The sequence below is a fragment of the Penicillium argentinense genome (assembly GCF_028826775.1).
Source record: "Penicillium argentinense strain IBT 30761 chromosome Unknown utg000004l_segment0_segment0, whole genome shotgun sequence".
NCBI classification, from domain to species: domain Eukaryota; kingdom Fungi; phylum Ascomycota; class Eurotiomycetes; order Eurotiales; family Aspergillaceae; genus Penicillium; species Penicillium argentinense.
Genome location: NW_026622663.1, coordinates 1,401,175 through 1,422,075, shown reverse-complemented (window position 1 = coordinate 1,422,075; position 20,901 = coordinate 1,401,175). Strand labels below are relative to the sequence as shown.

At 52.4% G+C, this 20,901-nt stretch overlaps 6 protein-coding genes across 6 annotated transcripts; 4 read left to right on the top strand and 2 right to left on the bottom strand.

Moving 5' to 3' along the window:
* Positions 1-123: 123 nt before the first annotated feature.
* On the top strand, positions 124-4,949 carry N7532_003464 (putative ATP dependent RNA helicase; the record flags this gene model as incomplete). The annotated part of the gene is made up of 9 exons (XM_056615958.1): positions 124-910; positions 967-2,488; positions 2,545-3,260; positions 3,312-3,369; positions 3,426-3,567; positions 3,630-4,014; positions 4,072-4,285; positions 4,342-4,672; positions 4,740-4,949. The coding sequence occupies 9 exons, from the start codon at positions 124-126 to the stop codon at positions 4,947-4,949; spliced, it is 4,365 nt and encodes a 1,454-aa protein (XP_056476315.1).
* Positions 4,950-6,383: 1,434 nt separating this feature from the next.
* On the bottom strand, positions 6,384-9,132 carry N7532_003463 (KilA-N domain-containing protein; the record flags this gene model as incomplete). The annotated part of the gene is made up of 4 exons (XM_056615957.1): positions 6,384-7,674; positions 7,737-7,869; positions 7,923-8,784; positions 9,115-9,132. The coding sequence occupies 4 exons, from the start codon at positions 9,130-9,132 to the stop codon at positions 6,384-6,386; spliced, it is 2,304 nt and encodes a 767-aa protein (XP_056476314.1).
* A 2,422-nt stretch (positions 9,133-11,554) lies between these two features.
* N7532_003462 (uncharacterized protein) lies at positions 11,555-13,021 on the top strand (the record flags this gene model as incomplete). The annotated part of the gene is made up of 3 exons (XM_056615956.1): positions 11,555-11,754; positions 12,176-12,386; positions 12,602-13,021. The coding sequence occupies 3 exons, from the start codon at positions 11,555-11,557 to the stop codon at positions 13,019-13,021; spliced, it is 831 nt and encodes a 276-aa protein (XP_056476313.1).
* Positions 13,022-13,183: 162 nt separating this feature from the next.
* On the top strand, positions 13,184-13,504 carry N7532_003461 (uncharacterized protein; the record flags this gene model as incomplete). The annotated part of the gene is made up of 2 exons (XM_056615955.1): positions 13,184-13,234; positions 13,286-13,504. The coding sequence occupies 2 exons, from the start codon at positions 13,184-13,186 to the stop codon at positions 13,502-13,504; spliced, it is 270 nt and encodes an 89-aa protein (XP_056476312.1).
* Positions 13,505-15,665: 2,161 nt separating this feature from the next.
* On the top strand, positions 15,666-16,873 carry N7532_003460 (uncharacterized protein; the record flags this gene model as incomplete). The annotated part of the gene is made up of 2 exons (XM_056615954.1): positions 15,666-16,708; positions 16,765-16,873. The coding sequence occupies 2 exons, from the start codon at positions 15,666-15,668 to the stop codon at positions 16,871-16,873; spliced, it is 1,152 nt and encodes a 383-aa protein (XP_056476311.1).
* Positions 16,874-17,671: 798 nt separating this feature from the next.
* On the bottom strand, positions 17,672-19,972 carry N7532_003459 (DUF803 domain membrane protein; the record flags this gene model as incomplete). Its single annotated transcript, XM_056615953.1, has 3 exons — positions 17,672-19,165; positions 19,218-19,876; positions 19,915-19,972. The coding sequence occupies 3 exons, from the start codon at positions 19,970-19,972 to the stop codon at positions 17,672-17,674; spliced, it is 2,211 nt and encodes a 736-aa protein (XP_056476310.1).
* Positions 19,973-20,901: the final 929 nt, after the last annotated feature.

Sequence of the window (20,901 nt, the reverse complement as noted above, 5' to 3'; positions counted from 1 at the left end):
CGACACTCTCCACCAACCCTCTCAGTGAGTCTTCGGCGCCGCTTGGCCTTCGCATCGCTTGGCGAAGTCTTTTCTAACTGTTCATTTGCGCGTGCTCCCATAAAGACCCCTCCCCCTCCGACAATGCCGCCGAACAATAAAAAGAAGAAGAAGCCCGCGTCCAACCCTGCTCGAGGCTTTGCCACGGTCTCTGTGCCCTCGAAGCCCAAGACAGAGAGTACTGAGACTCCATCCACAACCCCCGGGCAATCTACACCTACGCCGCAGAGTGAATCGCCGATCCCACGCGCTGAAGAGCCTCCCGCCGCCACCTCCGCCGTTTCCGCCTCCGCAGCGGGCGCAACGCAAGGCGACCCCTCACTACAGAGCCTTTCGCCGGAAGAGCTAGAGAAACATTTGGAGGAGTCAGAGCTACAGATCCTTGTCGATAAATATGCGGCAAAATGCAAGAGTGATGCGGCGCGCCAAGTCACTAAACTCGAGACCGAGAAGCGAGTCTTTAGACAGCAAGCGGCGTCATTGAGTCTCCTCGAATGGCTTTCGTCTGAAGTCCAGGACAAAATCCTCGAGCTTGCCAATGGCGAGGAGCACGAATACCTCACATCTGGCCCCCGGGGCGCCAACACAAAGCAGCCAGGTTCCGAGGAAGAACTCTATATGAAGATCTGGACATTGAAAGAGACGCTTTTGAAGCTAGGATTCCCGGAGAATCGAACGGAGGAAGCACTCAAGCACATACTGTTGTATTTTACCGGCACTCCAACTAGCGCTAGTCGCGATGTCGTGTGGAACTTGGACGAGTCGTTGGAGTGGCTTGCTATGCACAGCGAGAAGAAAGAGCTACCCTCGTATGTCCAAACGAACTCCCGCCCTCAAAAGGATGCGGATAGTGTTACCTCTTGGATGATCGGTAAGTTTTTCACTTCGACAAGTACAGCTCCAGAACGAAGTAATAACTATCCATAGACTCCGACCCTTCGCGATCCTCCACCCCAAAAAACCAAAACAAACAAGATAAACCAAAAGATGACTGGAAGGCAGCCAAGGTTGCTCCTCCCGTTTCGTACGACTCGGATAGCTCGATAGATCCCGACTCAATGGTTCCTGAGTGGCTGGACATGCAGACGCGGCTTTACGGTCTTCACCCCGAGCTGTTCGATCGCCCAGGAAAGGGAAAGAAGGGCCGTGGTGCTGCAGTCGGCCAGTCCGATAATCCCGAGGCGGCAAAACTTCAGCGCAAGATTGCAAAGATTGAACGGGATGTCCTCTTTGAACGCCGAGAGGCCGAATACATCTGGAAGGACAAACTTGAAGAACTCCGGAAGGACGCTGCATTTCTACGCCAGGTGGATCGGAAGAAGCAGAGCCAACAAGGAAAGCCGCTCGTTGACGAAGACCCTAATTTGACTGTGCCAACATTGGAAGAGATGGATGCCGGCGATGCTCTTGGAGACATGTTCTCAGCTGAGCCCGCAGACGGCTCGATCTTGGGACTACCTCCTCCGGTGGTGGAAGCCGCATTGACGATTCGCGACTTTGGAAAGTTTTCTGGTCTTAGTCCGCGACGCATTCTTGAGGAGGCATGCAAGGCTAGGGACTCGTCATGCAAAGTTGTCTACCAAGACATCTCGTCCTCGGGGCACCAGAAAAGAATGGCCGTGGAAGTGCGATGGTCGAAGCCTCAGGATCCTCCGTATCCCTTGACCATTGAAGCAATCACACACAAATCGAACGAATTCGCGACTTTTGTTTCAATGGATGCGCTTGCTACACCCAACTCCCAGCAGGCCGAGGGATATGTGTCAACTCTTGCTCTCTTCATCATATCTCCCCAGAACTCGAAGGAAAGCAAGTCTAACCTCCGATTACCTGCAGTTTTTAGAGATCTTTGGACGGAATTCGCCACTTTGAAAAAGACCCAAGAAGATGAGATCGACAAGAACACCGTCAAAGATCTCAAGCGCCTCGTCCAGGAAAACCAAAGTACCATTGAGGACGATGTCGTGCTTTTGGACAATTTCCGGAAGAGAAACGGAGCTGGAAGCAAACCCGGTAGTCCTATGAGGGGTCCGACTCGAGATGGCTATCTTGGCCATGACGACCAGTTGCGCGAGGCGTGGGCTGCCAAGTCCTCCACCTCATCTTTCCACCGTATGATGGAAGGCCGAATGAACCTGCCTATTTGGAATTTTAAAGACGATATTCTGAACACCCTTGAAACCCACCGCGCTCTCATTATTTGCAGTGAGACTGGTAGTGGAAAGAGTACTCAGATCCCGTCTTACATCCTCGAGCATGAAATGCTACAAGGGCGTCCCTGCAAGGTTTATGTGACGGAACCACGCCGTATTTCGGCAATATCACTGGCCAGACGTGTCAGTGAGGAGCTGGGAGAAAGCAAGAATGATGTGGGAACCACCCGATCTATCGTTGGTTTTGCCGTAAGACTAGAGAGCAAGATCAGTTCAACCACACGTCTTGTCTACGCGTAAGTGATTTTCCACCGGAAATTTGCTCTGGTGTGATTTTCTAACCTCAATACAGTACCACTGGTGTCGTCGTGCGAATGCTGGAGCGACCCGATGATTTCCAGGACATTACTCACGTTGTTCTGGATGAGGTTCACGAGAGAACTATCGACAGTGACTTCCTTCTTGTCGTTCTGCGGAGACTGATGCAGAAGCGCCCCGATCTGAAACTTATTCTCATGTCCGCGACGCTCGAAGCACAGCGCTTCTCGAACTATCTCGGTGGAGTTCCAGTGCTGAACATTCCTGGACGAACATTCCCTGTCGAGATTAAGTACCTCGAGGATGCCGTGGAGATGACCAACTATCGTCTATCCGAGGACGATAAATATGGTGCCCTCGACGATGATCCTGACGAGATTTCTGATAGCACTGGTGACAATGCTGGCGGGCTTCAGGCCAGTCTTGAAGGGTACTCTAAGCAGACACGGGAAACGATTTTGAATTTCGACGAGTATCGCATTGATTATCAGTTGATCAAAAAGCTTCTTTTGAAGATTGCGACTGGCCCTGAGATGGACCATTACAGCAAAGCAATTCTGGTCTTTATGCCTGGTCTAGCTGAAATTCGTCGCTTGAACGATGAGGTTCTTGCAGAGCCGACCTTCCAGAATGGCTGGATTGTGCATGCTCTTCACTCGTCCATTGCTAGTGAGGATCAAGAAAAGGCTTTCAACGTTCCACCCCATGGCATGAGGAAGATTGTCATTGCTACCAACATTGCAGAGACTGGTATGAAACCATCTCTTCGTTACAGATGAACTATTCTAACATTTTCCAAAGGTATCACCATCCCTGATATCACTGCAGTGGTGGATGTTGGAACGGAGAAGACCATGAGGTAGGCCCTACACTTAGCAACCTATATCCTAGAGCAAATACTGATCTCTCGACTAGATTTGACGAACGGAGACAACTTTCCCGGCTTGTCGAGTCCTTCATCTCCCGTGCAAATGCCAAACAAAGACGCGGTCGAGCCGGTCGTGTCCAAAACGGCATCTGTTTCCACCTCTTCACCAAGCACCGACATGACAAGTTGGTATGTAGATTTGCCTGACCTTACCAGCAGATCAAGATATTAATGATATTAACAAAAAACAGCTTGCAGAACAACAAACACCGGAGATGCTCCGACTTTCCCTCCAAGACTTGGTCTTGCGAGTTAAGATCTGCAAACTCGGTGAGGTCGAGCAAACCCTCCTGGAAGCTTTGGACCCTCCGTCGTCCAAGAACATCCGACGTGCCATCGATTCTCTCAAGGAAGTCAAGGCTCTTACCAGCAATGAAAGTCTGACACCCCTTGGATCGCAGCTGGCAAAACTCCCGCTGGATGTCTTCCTCGGAAAACTCATTATCCACGGTGCATTCTTCAAGTGTCTCGATGCGGCAGTCAGCATTGCGGCTATTTTGTCTTCCAAGTCACCTTTCGTGAACACAATGGGTTCCAACACTCAACGGGATGCAGCTCGCGCGTCGTTCCAGAGGGGTAAGCTACACACGCCTACCTTTGACCTTCACTTAGAGTAGCACTAATCCAAACCAGGCGACTCGGACCTCTTGACAATTTACAACGCCTACTGCGGCTGGAAGCGCGCAAGAAGCACGCCCGGATCCAGCGAATTCGCCTTCTGCCGCAAGAACTTCCTCAGTCCCCAGACACTGCAGAGCATCGAAGACGTGAAGATGCAGCTCATCGTCTCGATCGCGGACACGGGACTCTTGAATCTCGACGGAGCCCAGAAAACAGCCCTCAACCGGTAAGTCTTTCCTCCGTCTCAACTTCAATCTAGAAGAAATCCCTAATACCCAGCAGAGCCCGCTCGGGCGGCCGCCAACGCCAATTCTTCACCATCCCAGAAGAACACGACATCAATAGCGCCAACGACACCGTCGTCAACTCCGTCGTCGCCTGGAGCTTCTACCCAAAACTCCTAACCCGCGAAGGCAAAGGCTGGCGCAACGTCTCAAACAACCAAACCGTCACCCTGCACCCGACATCTATTAACAAGCATGCTGATTACGCGCTGAAATGGCTCTCCTATTACCACATCATGCAGGCGCGAAACCGCAATCTGAATGCCCACGACACTAGCGCTGTGGATGATTTCTCGATTGCGTTGCTTTGTGGCGATGCTGAGTTTAGGGTATGTTTCTCTTCCCCTTCTACCTCTCAGAAAATCAAAGAAAAAAATCCCGCTAATTATGAGTTAGATGTACACCGGCGTCATCTCCATCGACGCAAATAGAATCCGCTTCGCGGTCCGAGACTGGAAATCTATGCTCGCGTTGAAAATCCTCAACGGACGACTCCGCGACCTGCTCGCGTCCACATTCAAGAATCCGCACCGCCCGCTTTCTTACAAGCAGCAGCAGTGGCTGGAGATCTGGCAGGAGATTTTCACTCAGGCTGGGAAGCGCTAGTTTCTAGACATCTCTAGACACCTCATGTTCTTCTTCGAACCTTGCTTCAGGACGGGTATTGAAAGGCCAGATGGATTTATCTTTTTTTCGTGGTTTTTATTTTCTAATGTTGTTCTTGTCTGGCTGGTTCGTCGGCTCATATGAAATGATGATATGAATGGGTTTGGAATTTAGCCCGTGGATATGGTCTGGTGGTCAATGTTATGGCATGATTCTGGTCGGCGTCAAGAATAGACGGACATAGAATGGGTTTTTTGTGTATACATCAATTGGAGATACTCTGGTTTGTAAAGTGTCTATCATCGTTTTGATTTAGATACTCCAGTGGTATATTGAAAGGCCGAATGGAATAGAGCATTGCTTCAAATATCTTCACAACTTCGAAACTCCGTTAAGAGTCTCCAAATTCTACAGTGTAAAACTAAGTCTCATTGACCGATAGGAATTGTAAAAAAAAACTCACAACCTGCCAAGTAAAGTCAAGAAATCATAATCATTCATTACCATCATATCATCTCTCTAAGAACCAGAAACCAGAAAAAAGAAACATGCCAGAACGAGGGGATTAATTCCAATGCGAAGAACCTTGGAAACGATCTCCGAATCACAAACATACGTAAAATAGAATCCCCACGAAATGCCAGGATAAAGCATTTCAAAGTATTTGGAAGCCCACCCCATTTCTGCCAACCACTTCCATCTACCTCTACCACGGTGGGAGGGAAGGAGTAGTGGTGTCGAGTGGAAATAACAAGCTTGACAACGCGAAATCGAAGAGAATCAAGAATAATCAAAAATGAGCAGGCAAGAACAAGCGTAAGCGATGAGACATCGCACATAGAAGATTCGTTATATGAGATTCGTTACATCATAGTCATCAAGGCTGATTCTCTTCCCCTTTTTTGAATATTGCACTTGCACCACTAGGTAGGTAGGCAAGAGACAACAGGGGAGAGAGTCAACCGATTCATCACAAGTAAAAAGGACGCTAATACCCCAAGAAAAATAAATTTTATCTCCCGAACCAGAGTTGAAAAATGGTGAGAGATGAGGTTGGTGTCACTGCGTGATAAACGCCCGAGAGTAGGATAACCCCAGGAAGTTGTGTTGTGTGTTTTGTGTTATGTTTTTGGTTTTCTGAGAGATCGTCTGATTAAAGCCAGAAATGCAATGGCGAGGAGAAGGTGAGTCCACTCTCTTCCTCAAGCCCGTTAAAACTTCATGGGTTGCTAAACCGGGATAAAAGCAAATGAATCAGACCGAATCCGAGTCTGCAGGTTGTCGAATCGTGTGAAGGATTTTTTTTTTTTTTTTTCGCACACGAAACCACAGTCTATCAAGCAAAACTCCGAACCAGAGAGGGGAAGGGATGTCGTGAGGCGTGATGAATGTAAGAGGCCTAAAGTTTTCAGACCCAATGGCAGTGGCAACTGCTTATCGACGACGGGCCATCACCGCGCCAGTCTTCATGGGCTGCAGGATGGGCGCTCCGCCGACGGGACCACCGAGAGTAGTATCGGTCAAAGTCTTGCGACGCTTGGTGCTGTCATATTCGCCAGCACTTTCGGGTCGGATGACCTCGTCGTCCTCGCGCATGCGCTTGGTACCGGAGCCACCCATGGATCCGTTCATGGACGTCGAATACACAGGAGTTGTGTTCGAGGCCATGGAGTACGGATCCGAGCCATTGGCAGGAGTGCCTCGAGTATCACTGACAGCGTTGTAGAGGGTGGTCGCCGCCGCTGGACGAGGGGGAGTGTTATATCCCGAAGCCCAGTGAGGCGGGGGTCCACCGCTGGTACGAGGAGTCATGCGGCCCGATCCGTTCTGCTGCGGTGATCCCGTCATTTCAGGGGTGAGTTGCGGGTGTTCACCGGTCAATGAGCCGACAGACTGATTGGTGGTGTAGGTGTACGAGCCGCGGTTGGCATTGTACGCATTGCCTTCCTGCAGGTACTCCGATTCCTGCTCTGAATCACCGGGACCATTGGTCTGGGAGTAACGGTCAGATTTCAGATCAGAAGTTTCGGTCTCAGGAGCACCTGGAGCCCGACCAGACGGCGGTGCCATGTCGTTCTTGAGATAGCTCACGTTGGGGAGACTCTGGCCGTAGCTCGACAGACCGGATTGGGTCATGGGCGTCTGCGGGGCGTATTGCGAGTGCGATGGGGGCGGCGCGGAGTAGTACGATTTCGAGCTATCGTAGCCGGACTGGCCCTGGTAGGGCGGCATGCTCTGCATGTTGTTTCCTGGCGGCGTGGTGGCAGGCGTGGTCGGCATGGAGCGCTGGTTGCTCAGGGTCGTGTCTATCGAGAGCGGCTGCTGCGAGTGTGGCATGGCCTGGCTTCCCCATTGGTAGCTATCCTGGTTGGTCACACCCATCAGACTCGAAGCGCTGGCGGGAGGCGTGGGAAAGGTGTTGGCGCGGTCAAGGCCGGGCCGCGGGCCGCCAGCCATGGACGAAGGCTGGGACATGTGCGAGGACATGGGGGTCTGCATGGCGTGGTGGTGCAGGCTCGAGGGCTGAGGAGCCGTCGGTGTCCGCTGGGGTCCAGCAGGAGGTCCCTCCAGGCGGCGGTTCTGCGACTCTTGCACGACCATGTTGGTGCGGGTCTGGTTTGCCGGGTGATACAGCAGACCACCGATGTTGTGCACAAAGAGAGGATACAAAAGATCGGTGATCTTCTCCTTGTTGGCAAACTCCAAAGCGCGTTCGAAGGGGATCCTGATTAAAAAAAAAAGTTAACAGTTGATCTTGAACAGACAATTCAGTGGATACCAACGTACCAGACACCCTTAAGGTGCATTGGGCCAATCTTGACCACATGTCGCAGCTTCTCGCTCTTGAGGATACCGTCACGACGGCCGCGAGTCATACCCGCCACGTTCAGCAGCTTCGTACCGTTAATCATATGGTTGTCTAATGCAGAGTTAGTGAAAATCGTCCCAACCGATGTATAGAATCAGACGTACCCTCTCTCCGTGCCACACAGACACCCTTGGCTTCCACCTGGTAGCAGAGACTACCTTCGTCTTCCCACAATGTGGCAGTCACTCGAGGCTTGGCTCCTGGAGGAGCAACCTGACCCGTCGGGTCATAGACGTATCCTTGCAACGGCGCTCCTGTGCTGTTTCCATATCCCGGCGGAGCAGCCGAATGGTTCGACACTGCTTGCGACATGTGGATTAGTATCAGGTCTATCATCATCTGATCTTGCGAATTTTCTCTCAACTTACCTGGCAACGGCAGCAACTGCGCGGGCATCTGTCCGGCCATAGAACTGGGCGGCGGCGGGTGGCCCGTCGGTGGCGATGTCACGCCGTTGGGATAGCCGTACTGGGGGTACGAGGCGGGGGCATAGGACGACGCGGGCTGCAGCACCGGGGGCTGCTGGTGATAAGGATAATGCGACATGGCGCCGGCGGTCACGCCCTGCGAAGCGTATGGTTGCGCGGACGACAGATGGGAATGGACATCCATGTAGGGCTGCGGCTGGTTCATGCTGCCGAGCGAGGTGGGACTTGGGTAGTAGGCCTCGTGGGCGACGCCGTACTCGGACTCCAGCGAGAGGCGGCCCTGGGTCCCCAGATCGGCGGGAGGAGGACTTCTGGGCTCCTGGATGGCGGAGGCGCTGGAGAGACTGGTGCGCGCGCTGGAGCTGGGCTGGTATTCCTGGTAAGGGTTGCGCGTGGGCGCCTGGGAGGCCGTCGGCAGATTGAGACTGAGCGCAGGGAGCTTGTCCGGCAATAACGGGCGTTCGGCCGCGTGGTGGTTGTACCAGGGGGTATCAGCAGGACCGCGGGTGTGGACCTGCGAGATCGACGGCAGCTCCAGCTTTTCGGTTTCACGGGGAAAGAATGGGAAAAGAGGGGGAGAGCGAGGGGAGGCCGACGGACGGTGGGGAGGTCCGACGAGCCGTTCAAACACCGGGTTTTGCGGGCGACAGCGCAGGTTGCACGGCGTACGAGAAGGGGTGAAGAGCGAGAGAAGAGAGGAGGGGTTGAGCAAAGAGGAAGTCCCGGGGGTCAAGTCTCAGCGGCGGCGCTGAGCAGGCAAAATGCAAGAGAAAAGTCCAAACGACAAGCACTTTTTTGATGCAGCTGGGTCAATGCAATGGCGGATCAGACAAGAATCATTCAGAGGTCATGAACAGTCGTGACAAACATGAAGAACAAAGGACATGCAGCGCAAGAGGACAGAGAAATAAGGCCGCAGCCCACAAGGGAGGTTTTACAGAAGGAGGCTGGCGTGCAGCAAACGCATCCCTCTGCAGTTCACAGGAAGGGGGAGCAGGAACACATAAGGAGCCGCAGGCGGGAAAGTCGATCAGTGGAGGGATGACTAAGAACGAGGGTCGCTGGGAGGAAGAGGTGAAGAGGCTGGGATGCAAAGTGGAATGTGCAGAGAAATCCCGGCGCGCCTTTTTGAGTGTTCTGCTCAACCGAAATAGCATCGAATCACGGTGGACCCGGGTGGAGAGGGGGGAGATCGAGTCAACCGCCACCAGAAGCAAGGACGAAATAGAATCATCATGCTAAATCAGGGAAGAAAAGAAAACGAAAATGGAAAAACGAAAATGGGCGATGCAGGGACGGGGATCCACCGGGGACGCACTGGCGGTATGGGCACGCACTTGCCAGATACCCTGCCCGGGCAGATCATCCATGTACACTACAGTACATGTGTCGGCCTTAGAATATTTTATGATCGTGATACTACGATGATAGTAAAGTATGGTACAAGTATACGAACGTTGTTTACTCGACCCGAGCATCCTGCCATAGTAAACGGCAGCAGTTCCATGGTTCTCGCTGACAGTCCCACCGGAACCAGGGATACACACATACTACGATGAACGCCCCGTACTATGGACGATGGACTAGTAGTGAACAGTTAGCATAGGCAGGTCTCGACTCCGATCGACGGGTCCCGTGCAAGACATGATGGTGTTAGCTCGGCGGCTGCACAGTCGATTATCGTTTCAACTTAGCGCTGTCAGTGTAGGCACTCGAGAGGTACGGGGACGTCACCCACCTCCTGATTTGGAGTCACATACTACACTATGTAGAGTAGTTAGACTCCGCGTAATAGCGATCATCCGAATAATGGAACCATAGGGCTCGCAATCACTAAGTATAATTTAATTGATGGATCTCCAATTGATCGATCAACACACACACGGACTCCCGTTCCGACTGGCGGCCCGTCGATCTCCGGCGGGTACTCTACTCTTCGTTACTACACCACCGAGGTATCCCAGTACCCTCTGTACTCACAAGCAGCACTCCCCGCTCTCTACACTCACTCTCGCAGAGAGTGAGTAGAGTGAGTGGGCGATAGCCGACACAATGCCTGAGCAAGGCCCGAGCAATCGGCGTCACACCCAAGGGATGGAAGGAGGGCAATCAGTGGCTACGAGGCCACCACGCACGGGTGGCTTGAGTCGATCAAGGGTCTGTTCTCTCGGGATCCCTGCCAGTGCGACGGCTGTGCGTTTACCGAGCCCGGATCGAAACATCCCGTGACGAGGGCGGTTGGCTGGACTCTCAGCTAGCAGAAGCTAGAGGCCAGTAGTGCGATGGCGTGGTGGCCATGACGTGGAGAGACCTCCTTGCCTGAGGACTGTCTTGGGAGCCAGCAAGTACTTACTCAGAGGCAATTCACCGCCAGACTCCTTACATCCGCAACACGGTTGACAGATGTCAGAAGATGACAGGGGCATTCCTGATGTATCTGCTGTTCCGGCCACGCTATCGGGGAAATTATTTGATTCTCTCAAGATTATTGAGTACACCGGGTCACCATATTGACTGTAAGTAGGGTAGATAGATTACGGGTACGAGAGGAGAGACCGGGGCCCCCCCCGGTCGACTCCAGCTCATGGCCATTTCGTCGAATCCGCGGCTCGTCATGTCTTTCCCACGGACCCTGTTTTGGTCCGTCGGAAAGAAACGGGGCATGCGATCAGGCAGCGGCGCGTGGGTAACTTGCCTCGATGGGGTTAGGGGTATGGGATCACTGTGCTGACCTGGAGGGGACGAGTAGACTGTAGGGTACCCGAAGCTCAGCAGCCCTAATACCTGAGGAATGTACATATGCATCGGTGACCGGACCTGGCCATAGCTCTTACGATATTAGGGTATTTGTAATTGCCCGTCATTCAACTATCATCACTCGTCAATCGACACATCCCATAGATAGGAATAGCAATGCTAGTGCTAATCCTCGCCGAATCTCGAGCTAGACAGAATGACACTCACTAGTCTACTCAAGTACCACTCGATCCCTGCACGCAGCTCGCTATCGACGGCCCGATACCCGCTGCGCAGCGTACAGTAGGCGGATCCGCCCAATCGAATAGAAAACCCTGCAAAGGCCAGGTAAAAAATGAGAAGGGGGATGGGTGGAGGGTTGGTGGAGGAGGGGCTGGGGATGGTCCACCACACTAGGGCCGGCCGGTCTTTTTTTTGCTTTTTCCTTGGTGCGATATTTGTTCAGAAAATATTTTCAACGCGAAAATCAACGTCCTTTCGGACACGACGACGGATCTGCCCAACCTCCCCCCTCTTTCCTCCCCGGGGCCACCGGATCACAATCACATTTGATGAGCTTGGGCCAGTCCCCAACCAGTGCTCGTCTTGGTGCGGTGGGGACTTTCACACAGATTGGAGGTCCAGTGGACACGCCCTGGGCCACCTTCGGGGGCTCCACCCGCGCTCACGGGGGGTGGATGTATCATGTTGCGTCCGAACCGTTGAACCGTGATTCGAAAAACAAGGGCAGCGAGCCTGGTCGACCGGACTTGTATGTCCCATCACGCGCAAAATGAGCAGAACCTTTCATCACGCCCTAGTCCGGGCAGTGGCTGCTCCTATTGTCCTTGTCCTGGGTCGTTCCGTCGTTCTCCCGCTCGGGTCGAGCCACGCCTCGCAGTGCTTTTGCTTTTGGCGAAAGCTCTCCACTCTCCGCTGAGGGCTATTGTTTGGAGCATAGACCATCTTCGATCGACGGGTTCGCCCGTACCTTGCAGCGACGAGTTACCCTGCAGCCCCATCCGTGCAGGCTGACATTCCGCGGATTGGCCTGAGGTTGTGGGCAGTACATCCAAGATATTTGATACTGCGGTACACTGTAGGCTGTTTTTTCTTCATCTCTTCTCGGCGAAGAGAATATCTTTCCTGTGATTTGTAAATACATGTATTTGCCATCACTTTGCTCTTCACAGTGCAGTCCCCGCTGACGGTGGGACAGCAGGACTTTTGGTCGGACAAGAAATTAGTGTCGGGATGTCGAGCAGGGAGACCCCGGTCAGCGAGGATGATGGCCGAGCATTTTTCCTCGTTTCGTCGCGATGTGTTGTACGGGCGGTTGATTCGCTCCGGGGGATTGTGGGAGAGAAGTGGGGAGTGTGGAGTGCGAATCTGGCAAGTGCGGGAGTGCGTAGCAGTACAGTCACGCGTTGCTGCCACCCCTCACCACCTTTGGGCAAGTCCTCCGCTCTTCCTCGCGACCTCCACCTCAACCTCCTCTTACCCAGCGCTAGCTCGCCACGAATGACAGCGCACCACTTACCCGGGGCCGTGCGACCCCGATTTAACCTCGCATTGCATTGTCCCGTAAGAGATCGACTGCACGTTCATCGTGCCTCTAGCTTCCTTTCGACCTGCTCCTGGTGGTCCTCCCTAATTGTCCTGATTTCCCCCGAGACCAATCCAACCACGACCGGTCTGGTCGCTCCTCCGAGCCCACCATCGTGATCACCGGAGACTCCCCGGGAAAAGTCAGAGAGGGGGCGCAAAGGTGTAACGACGCTAAGAGCGGGTCGCATTGGTGGGAAAGGGAGGGGAGGCTGCAAGCGCCCGCCGATCGACGATCCGACCGGACAATGACTGGCGGTGGCCACGACCACGTAGCGGGCGCCGGCCTAGATCGTGGTGGATTCACCGCCAGTTGCCCCCCTTGCGTGCAGACGTGGCACAGGATTATCTCATGCCTCCACCGGGCTCCACCCGTTGAAGTTGATGTGCTCGGAGGCCTCAGCTGGACTCTGACCAAAGACGGAGCAGACTGAAGAGAGGAGAGAGGGGTCATCACCGGTCAGGGCGGTCCGAATTGAAATTGTGAGAGAGGAAGAAAATAAAAAATATAAAAAATAAAAAACCCTCTCCCGAATAGAAACCCAGAAACAGCAGGAATCATCAGAGCTGAAACCAAAATCCAAATGATCGGCACGATGTCAGCGATGGGCAGACGGCCCTACAACGGACAGCTCTTGGACACTAGGGTAAGGGCACACACAGATGGCCAGATCAGATCAAGCCTCTTCCAGTAAGAGAGGCTAGCTCGAGACTCGACTCGGCTTGAACCAGAGTTGATGTACGACATTCTGCCCTGCCCCCCTAATGCACAAGCCCCGGGACGTGCTGAAGGGCCGGTCAATGCTCAAGGTGCAGCTGTTCAGTGTGCGGTGCCACAGCCCATCCTGTCCCTCGTTCGTGCGAGTCAACCACCGCCAGACTCTGGAGACTCCAGTGTCCTCTGGGGTCTGGTCTGAGTGTCGCGCTTCACCGTCTCTTGTCAGACCCTCCCCGGACGATCGAAGAATGTAAATGCATGCACCTTATCCCCACGATGCTGCATGCGCATTCTCAATGCACGTCGTTCCACCACAACTCCTCTGCAGACAACTTCCACATACAGACTCGAGGAATGGCCGAGCAATGAGCTGGAGCCTGGTCGAGCGGGAGCTTAACACTACTGAGTAGCACTGTAGACGAGCTGTAGCATGGAGAAGGTGTGTAGCGCGCGCGAATCATACCCTCCCCATCCAAACGCGTGCGATTGCCACCATCCACAGATTCTCGAAGCATTCCTGTGCACCCATGCGTGTCTCGCTCGATCTGGACCCGATCTGTCACCAACTAACTTCCGTCACAAATCTACGATGCGAGACCCTGCCAGGATCCGGCGACTGCTGTTGCACACCGCTGGTTTCAGGTCTTCTCATTCGCATTGATTTCCAGAAATCGCTCGACTCTATTATGCTCTACGGCTGGGAATCCTTCAACAAGGGATGAGTCCGATGCCATGGCTTGGCTGGTATCACCCTCTTGTCTTGCTTGGATGTTTTGCTATTTTTTTTTTCCGACATGTGTCTCGTGTCTCTCCCCGGCCCCCGTTACCGCTAGGATCTGAGACCCAGCACTGGAATGTACTTGCGTAGACGTGCATACGGTTTGGGAGAGTTTGTGCCTTGGTTGTAGACCGACTCTTCACGCTGTCTGTAATGGGAGGTTGTCAAGCTGCTCCTCGTGCTGGTGGGTGGTTGGCCGTTGATGCTCCCCCTACCTTCCAGTAGCTGAGCATCGAGCGAGGTCTTACTACGTTGCGTCTGGCTCAACTTTGTCCCTGCGAACGCGGTCGGCTTCGGCCTCTACGTGCAGCGGGTACGTGCTAGCCACAATGCATCGGGACCTGGCACGGTGTACAGAGCTGTGCAGAGATCTCGGAACGGGTTGCAGCAGGCTTCTGGAAGCGTAGATGCATTTGTGACAAGGGTGCCGATGCGGCGTAGCGGATTGAGGCTGAGGGAGTCAATATGAGAGGTAATAGTTTGTTAGGTCTTATTCTTTGTTTAGTTGAGTGTTCCTTTATTTCAAGGGCGTGTTTATTGTGTAGGTTTCAGTTCTTTGTCGGTCTTGGTATAGTATAGGTGTGGTCTTGGCTTGGTTCTTGGTTGCTGCGGCCGGACGGATTGAGGTAGGCGTTTGTAGATTGACTATTCTTCAGGGTGAGATTCTTAATTCAATCTTTATTATTTTCGTTTTCATGCTGCCGATCGATATACAGGGCTTTTGTTTGCGTCGAGGTGTTACACATGCTGGAGGATGTGCTGGTGTCGTAAGTCAAAGAGAAGCTGGTGTCCAGGTCTTTCTTTCAATATTAATGTACCAAAAGGATCTTTTCAATTCTATATGACAGATTATCCTTTCCGTGTCTATCCTAGTGCTATTACGTAGTTCAAGAGTCTGTCTCAGTGCTAGTACCTAGGCACTGTTCATGTCGCGCAAGTCCTGATACGAACCTTAGAAGTATTCGCGCAAGTCCTGATACGAACCTTAGAAGTATTCGATGCAATCCACGCCTGCAACGAGAGTCAATTACTTGTATTGAAAACAACTAACGTCTCTCATAGGGCAAGGATGCTGTCTTCTCTTGTAAATTTTGACTTTTAATTACAGGTATAAAAGGAGTTCTCACTCAATGCGTAACTACTTTTTACAGTGCATGGCCACCACAGGCTGGATGGATGCCTTCCTTGTAAGGATGATAGTGTTGAGAGTTCGACACCATAGTAAAGGTATTCATCAATTTCTTCCGGGCTTCCGAGTTCAGCTTTATGTAGTCATATTTATCTCATGAATATTTGGCATGGTCCTGCGTAGCACTGGTACCTCTTCGCGAATGATCGAGAGTACACTGCGCAGATGGTGCAAACTTCACCACCAAAATATACGTTGAGACCAGACTACTCAACCACACCAGAACATCGAAAAGAAAACCCACAGCATCCAATAAATAATCCGAGCGCCGCTATGGAAACTAAATACCATCAACTTTTTAGAAAAAACACAGCAAAAAGAGTATCCCATCCCGACATATCACAGCCACGTGACTGCCCTTTCCCAAAACAGCAAAAACTAAACACTCCAACCATGGTTCAGTCCGCCACGGTCAACGTCACTCGACGGCGAAAACTCCAAAAAAGAAAGACACGATCCAAAATACACCGCAGTCACCCTCACGACACCAACAAACCAGCCCACCGCGGTACGAGCAACTACGCCAACAACCGAAAGAACTCCATTAAGGGCATACCTCCAAGGAACCGAACGATGCCCCCAAAAACTCACCACCCAATCCAATCAACATCAACGCCAAGCACACACATCTGGGCCGCCCACTCAGGAGGCCACCAAGTGGCAGAAAACCCATACTCAAACACAACCGCCTGGCGCGACACGCGCGCCGAGAAACTCGCGCGCCAGTTCCGGCATGGCGATTGTCTGCCCGCGAAGTCTGAGGCTAGGGGGGAGATCGAGCCAGGTGCGTTTGATGGGACGGTTCCTGCTTCGCCAGATGCGCCGAAGACAGGACATGCACATGTGAGTGCGGATTGGGGACAGGGGGAGTATAGATGGGTTTCGGATGCGGAGGCTGCGCGGTCGAAGTTGGGTGTTAGGGATATTAGGAGCTTTATGGGGATTAATAAGCGCAAGGCAGAGCAAGACGTTTGGACGGAGAAGAATTTGAAATGTGTTAAGCCGGTTGATGGGAAGGGGTTGAGTTCGAGGTTGAAGTCTTCGTCAGCTGTGCCCAACACAGAAATCGACTCCAAATCCGAGATTGGATCTGGAAAATCAGAAGAAATACCCAGCCAAACCAAGTCCGAAGCAGATACCACCACAAGCCCAGCATCAGATCCAGAAAAAACCCCCTCCCAAATCCTCCACGGAACAACAATCTACATAAACGGCTCAACGCTCCCAAGAATCTCAGACCACAAGCTCAAACACCTCCTCACACTGCACGGCGCAAAAGTCGCAAGCTACATGGCTCGGAAGACCGTCTCGCATGTTATCGTTGGCACGCCTGGGACGTTGGGAGTTGGTGCGGGGGGTGGTCTTGCGGCGAGGAAGTTGCAGGAGGAGATTTCGAGGGGTGGGTTTAAGGGAGTTAGAATTGTTGGAGTGGAGTGGTGAGTTTTTCTTAATTGCTTCATGGGAGAATTTTTGCTGAATTTGTTCTGTTTAGGGTACTTGAGAGTATCAAGGCTGGGAAACGGCTTGCTGAGTCGAGGTTTGCGGTATTGAATGTTGCGCCGAAGGGGCAGAGGAGTGTTTTTGGGATGTTTGGGAAATGAGATGATGAGATGATGGTGATGGTGATGGTCTATCTGGTTGGAAGTACCGTGCAACCAATTTGTATGGTATCTGCCCTACAGATGGCATTTGTCGAGGTTTGTTTATGCTTTTTACTTTTTGCGTGGTTGGCGTTACATTGCATCACATGGCGCGGCATGGCACTCGTAGCGCTCTGCATGATACCAATAGACTCCGTCTCATGCATCTGGAGTTAGGGATGTTTGATTTTTACTTTTCTTGGCTTGATACCCAGTCCTCGATCACGAGTACAATTGTGTTCCTATGGATCTAAATTTAGATTAATTCTTATATTAAAGGTGTAATCATCTGATATTGATCATTCATGCATTATCATCTCATCTTGTCATCCGTATCATACAATTCTGGGACGAAACAACAATGTCCAAATAAAAACCAAAACCCCATCTCACATCCAATATATCCTCTTAAACGGCAAACAGTATACATCGAATAAATCAGATAAGATCAATATACCCTAGTGTCCAGGTAGATGATGCCAACGCCGTCGTAAATGCTCAAGAAAAAATCAAATATAATGCCCTCACATGGTCCGATACTTACCCTTGGTTATGATATCACTTACATAAATGCCCCACGGTGTCCACGCTCTTCATATGTTTCGCCGTCATCACTGCTTGCTTCGGACATGTGTCGGCGCCAGCCACTCTGTGAACCTTTCGGGTTCACAGACTGGGAAGTGTTGGCGTGTGCTTCGTCTCGACTTTCGGCTGAGGAAAGAGATGCTACTCCACAATCGGAATCTGATGAGACAGATCTCATGACAGGGGCGTCGCCGCTGGCTGCGGTTGGCTCTTCTCTATCTGGAAGAGGGGGAGCGGGTTTGGGTGGCGGTGGGTAGAGAAAGAGGATTGAGAGGGTGGAGGGGCGCGGTGTGAGGAAGAGTTTGTTCGTGTGCGTGTTCGCGTGCCACCGCCTGGAAGTTGCCAGCCTTCGTGCTCATCCATGCGTTCTGGTGAAATGGAGGCATGGTATGATGGTGGAAGGTAGTAGGGGTTTGAGGCGTTGCCTTGGGAGTAGAAGGCGTGGTGGTCTTCGTAAGGCGGGAATGCCGCTGTCGACATGCTGGAGACACTATCTCCATGTGGACGACCGGCCGGCATTGGAGGAACAGGCGAAAGCTGTGGCTGCGGGAAGGAGCGTGGGTGCATAGGCTTGGCTTCATTGGCTTCGGATTCGCTGCTGGACCACCGCTCCAGTTTCTCTCCTAGGCTTTCTTCTGGGTGTGCGGCCCGGGAATCGCCTTTGACCAGACCCAGGTTTTCTTCCTCTGTCGCCGACGAGCGAAGGTCGGGGACGAGGTTGGATCGGCGGAGAATGCCTCGAGGTGGGCTTCCGGAGCGCTTGGAGGGTTGATCATGAGATCCTCCTCGCATTCGGTTGAACATGTTGTTGAAAGAGAACTGACGGCGTGCGGTATTCTCTGACAGTTCAGTCTCGCTTTCCTTGTCTGCCCAGTGAATAGATCGGGGTGTGTCGCTGCGGTCTCGGCCAATGAATCGTGGTGGAGCTTCCAGACCATGATCAGCACCGTGATACTCGGTATCGACACCGCCACTTATGCTTTTGTCATTCTGTTCATTCAGCGGGATCCAGTTTGGATGAAGCACGCTAGAAGCTCGAGACCGGACATCACTAAAGAATGAGCGCCCACTTTGCTTAGTAGTAGGTCGGTGCTCATCATCATCTTCAGGTTCAGGGTCCGGGAATCGTGACATGCCCAACGGCGGCAGGTGCTGCTTGATTGAAGGCGAGCGCGGAGTAATCGGTCGAGACATCGTAGGCCCCTCGCCAACAACCGTCTTGCGGCGGCGAATACCGTCCCATTCGATAATCTCATTCTCATTTGGCGGCCGGAGGAAGTCTTCCTGCTTGTCGTGGACATAACGCCTAGCCTCATCGGCCTCTGCAGTGCGACGGGTCGTAGAGATACGGCGGATGATAGAAGCTGCGCCACGGATAGAGTCGGCCTTGGGCTCATACTCGGGCTCTTCCTGTGTAGCAACTTCACGGATCTGGTCAAGGTCGCCCTTGAAGACCGCAGCATCGGGGACATCCTTGGCAGATTTGGACAGCTGCAGCAAGACAACGCCAGAGCAGATCTGGAAGAAGCCCATGACCACAGTGGCAATCTGGGTACCGGTACCCTTGAATCCCTGGAATAGGACAGCGGAAGTCACGATAGTCGCAGTGGTGAACATGACGTAGTAAGTCGGCGTGACGAGAGCGGCATTGAATATATTCAAAGCTTTCTGCAAAAAGTTAGCCACCATTCTTAATGAGTAAGATAAGAGATGGACGTACGTTGAGATAGATAATCTCCGTCAAAAGCGTCCCAACCACAAAAACAAACAAAACATAAAGAAACCACTGCTTAAACTGCGACTCGCCATTGATCTGCGCCAAAATAGCAGATCCCAACCCCTGCGTCGCAACCACACTCAATCCACCAACCAAACTGCAAATGCTGATATAGACAAACATGCTCTTCTTCGCATACCGGGGCGCAACCCAGATAGCCACAATAAACGAGCCCAGCAGAATAACACCCGCATACGACAAAAACCCAGGTGTAATGACAAAGTGCTGCATCTCCTGGATATTGCTGACAGACGACTGTTCGGGGGCATTCATGGCAATGACCACCGACCCAATAATACACGAGAAACAGCCCACTTTCCCGACAAAACTCAGCCGTTCTTTCAGAAATATGGCCGAGAGAATCGTCGTGATTACCACTGACAGTGCTCCGAGTGGAGTGACCAGGATCGCATCGACGAAGGCATATGCGACGAAGTTGCAGATCTCTCCAACGATCATGAGGGTCATGCCGGTCCACCACCAGAAATTCTTCAGATACCCGTATCCCTCGCCGGCTTCTTCATTGTATTTCACGTTGGCCTTGAGAAGACCGATTTTCTTCAGCACGAAGGATATACCGATGAACACGCCTGATGCGACGGCTAGCGAGATGCCGATTGCTTTGTAGACCGGGGGCGACCACTCGAGTCGGATCGGGCGAGGAGCGTCGAGGCGTGTGAGATGGTATGGGCGTCCATGGTGAGCGTTGGTCAAAATGGGTTTGAAGAGAGAAACGAAAAGGTCGAAGACCGCACTGCCAGCAGTGGGGGGTAGGAGAGTTGTCGCGGGGACAGAGTCGTCCGAAGACGAGACTCAGCGACTACTGAGACACTGCTTTTTAGGCCACTGTTGCACGGTCGGCGGATGTAAGCCTGTGACAGTATTGTGTTGTACGATAAGAGTTTTTGACGTCGGAAACTGCAGAGAGGAGTATTGCGATGCGATCTCTGCGCCTGGCTGTCTGCTAGAATGCAATGCCGATCGCTGGAATGCTTCTGGAAAAGTGCCACCACGAGGAAAACAAGGCGGGGAAAAAAGATTAGCGCCGGGACGTCAAATGGCAGGTTCTTTTCGCGGCGCGCAACTGGGGAAAAAGGTGCAAGAAGTGAGGGAGCAGTTAGTCGAGAAAGACAGGAGAGAATGATGAGAAGGAATAAAAAATAAAATAGCTATCGTTCAGGAGAAAGAACGTGCTGGAGGAATAGGGGAAGCAGAAACAGAGAGGCTGGGCCTGTGGGGAAGGCGGGTCGCGGTGGGGCGATGGACAGATGCACGATAACACCTTGAGGCATCAACCAGGCGCGGCTAATTAGATTGGAGTACCTTTAAGTACACAGGGTGTATATATGCTCACAGTAGATGATAATTAGATAAACTGCCACTCCATTAGGTCGTACTACTTAGGGTACTCAAGTCTCTCATTAGTACTATACAACATCTGGTGGTCATAAACGTCGTCATTCATCACTCTCGAAACTAGTCCAGTCTTCTTGAGAAGTTCACCTATTCCATTCCACTGCAAATCGAAGCCTGTCTCCGTGTACGCCGAGGACACCGTATGGCCAGCCCACTCTCGATCGTCCATCCCAATTCACTTCCGAGTGAGGGGTATCCAACAGGGAAAGAA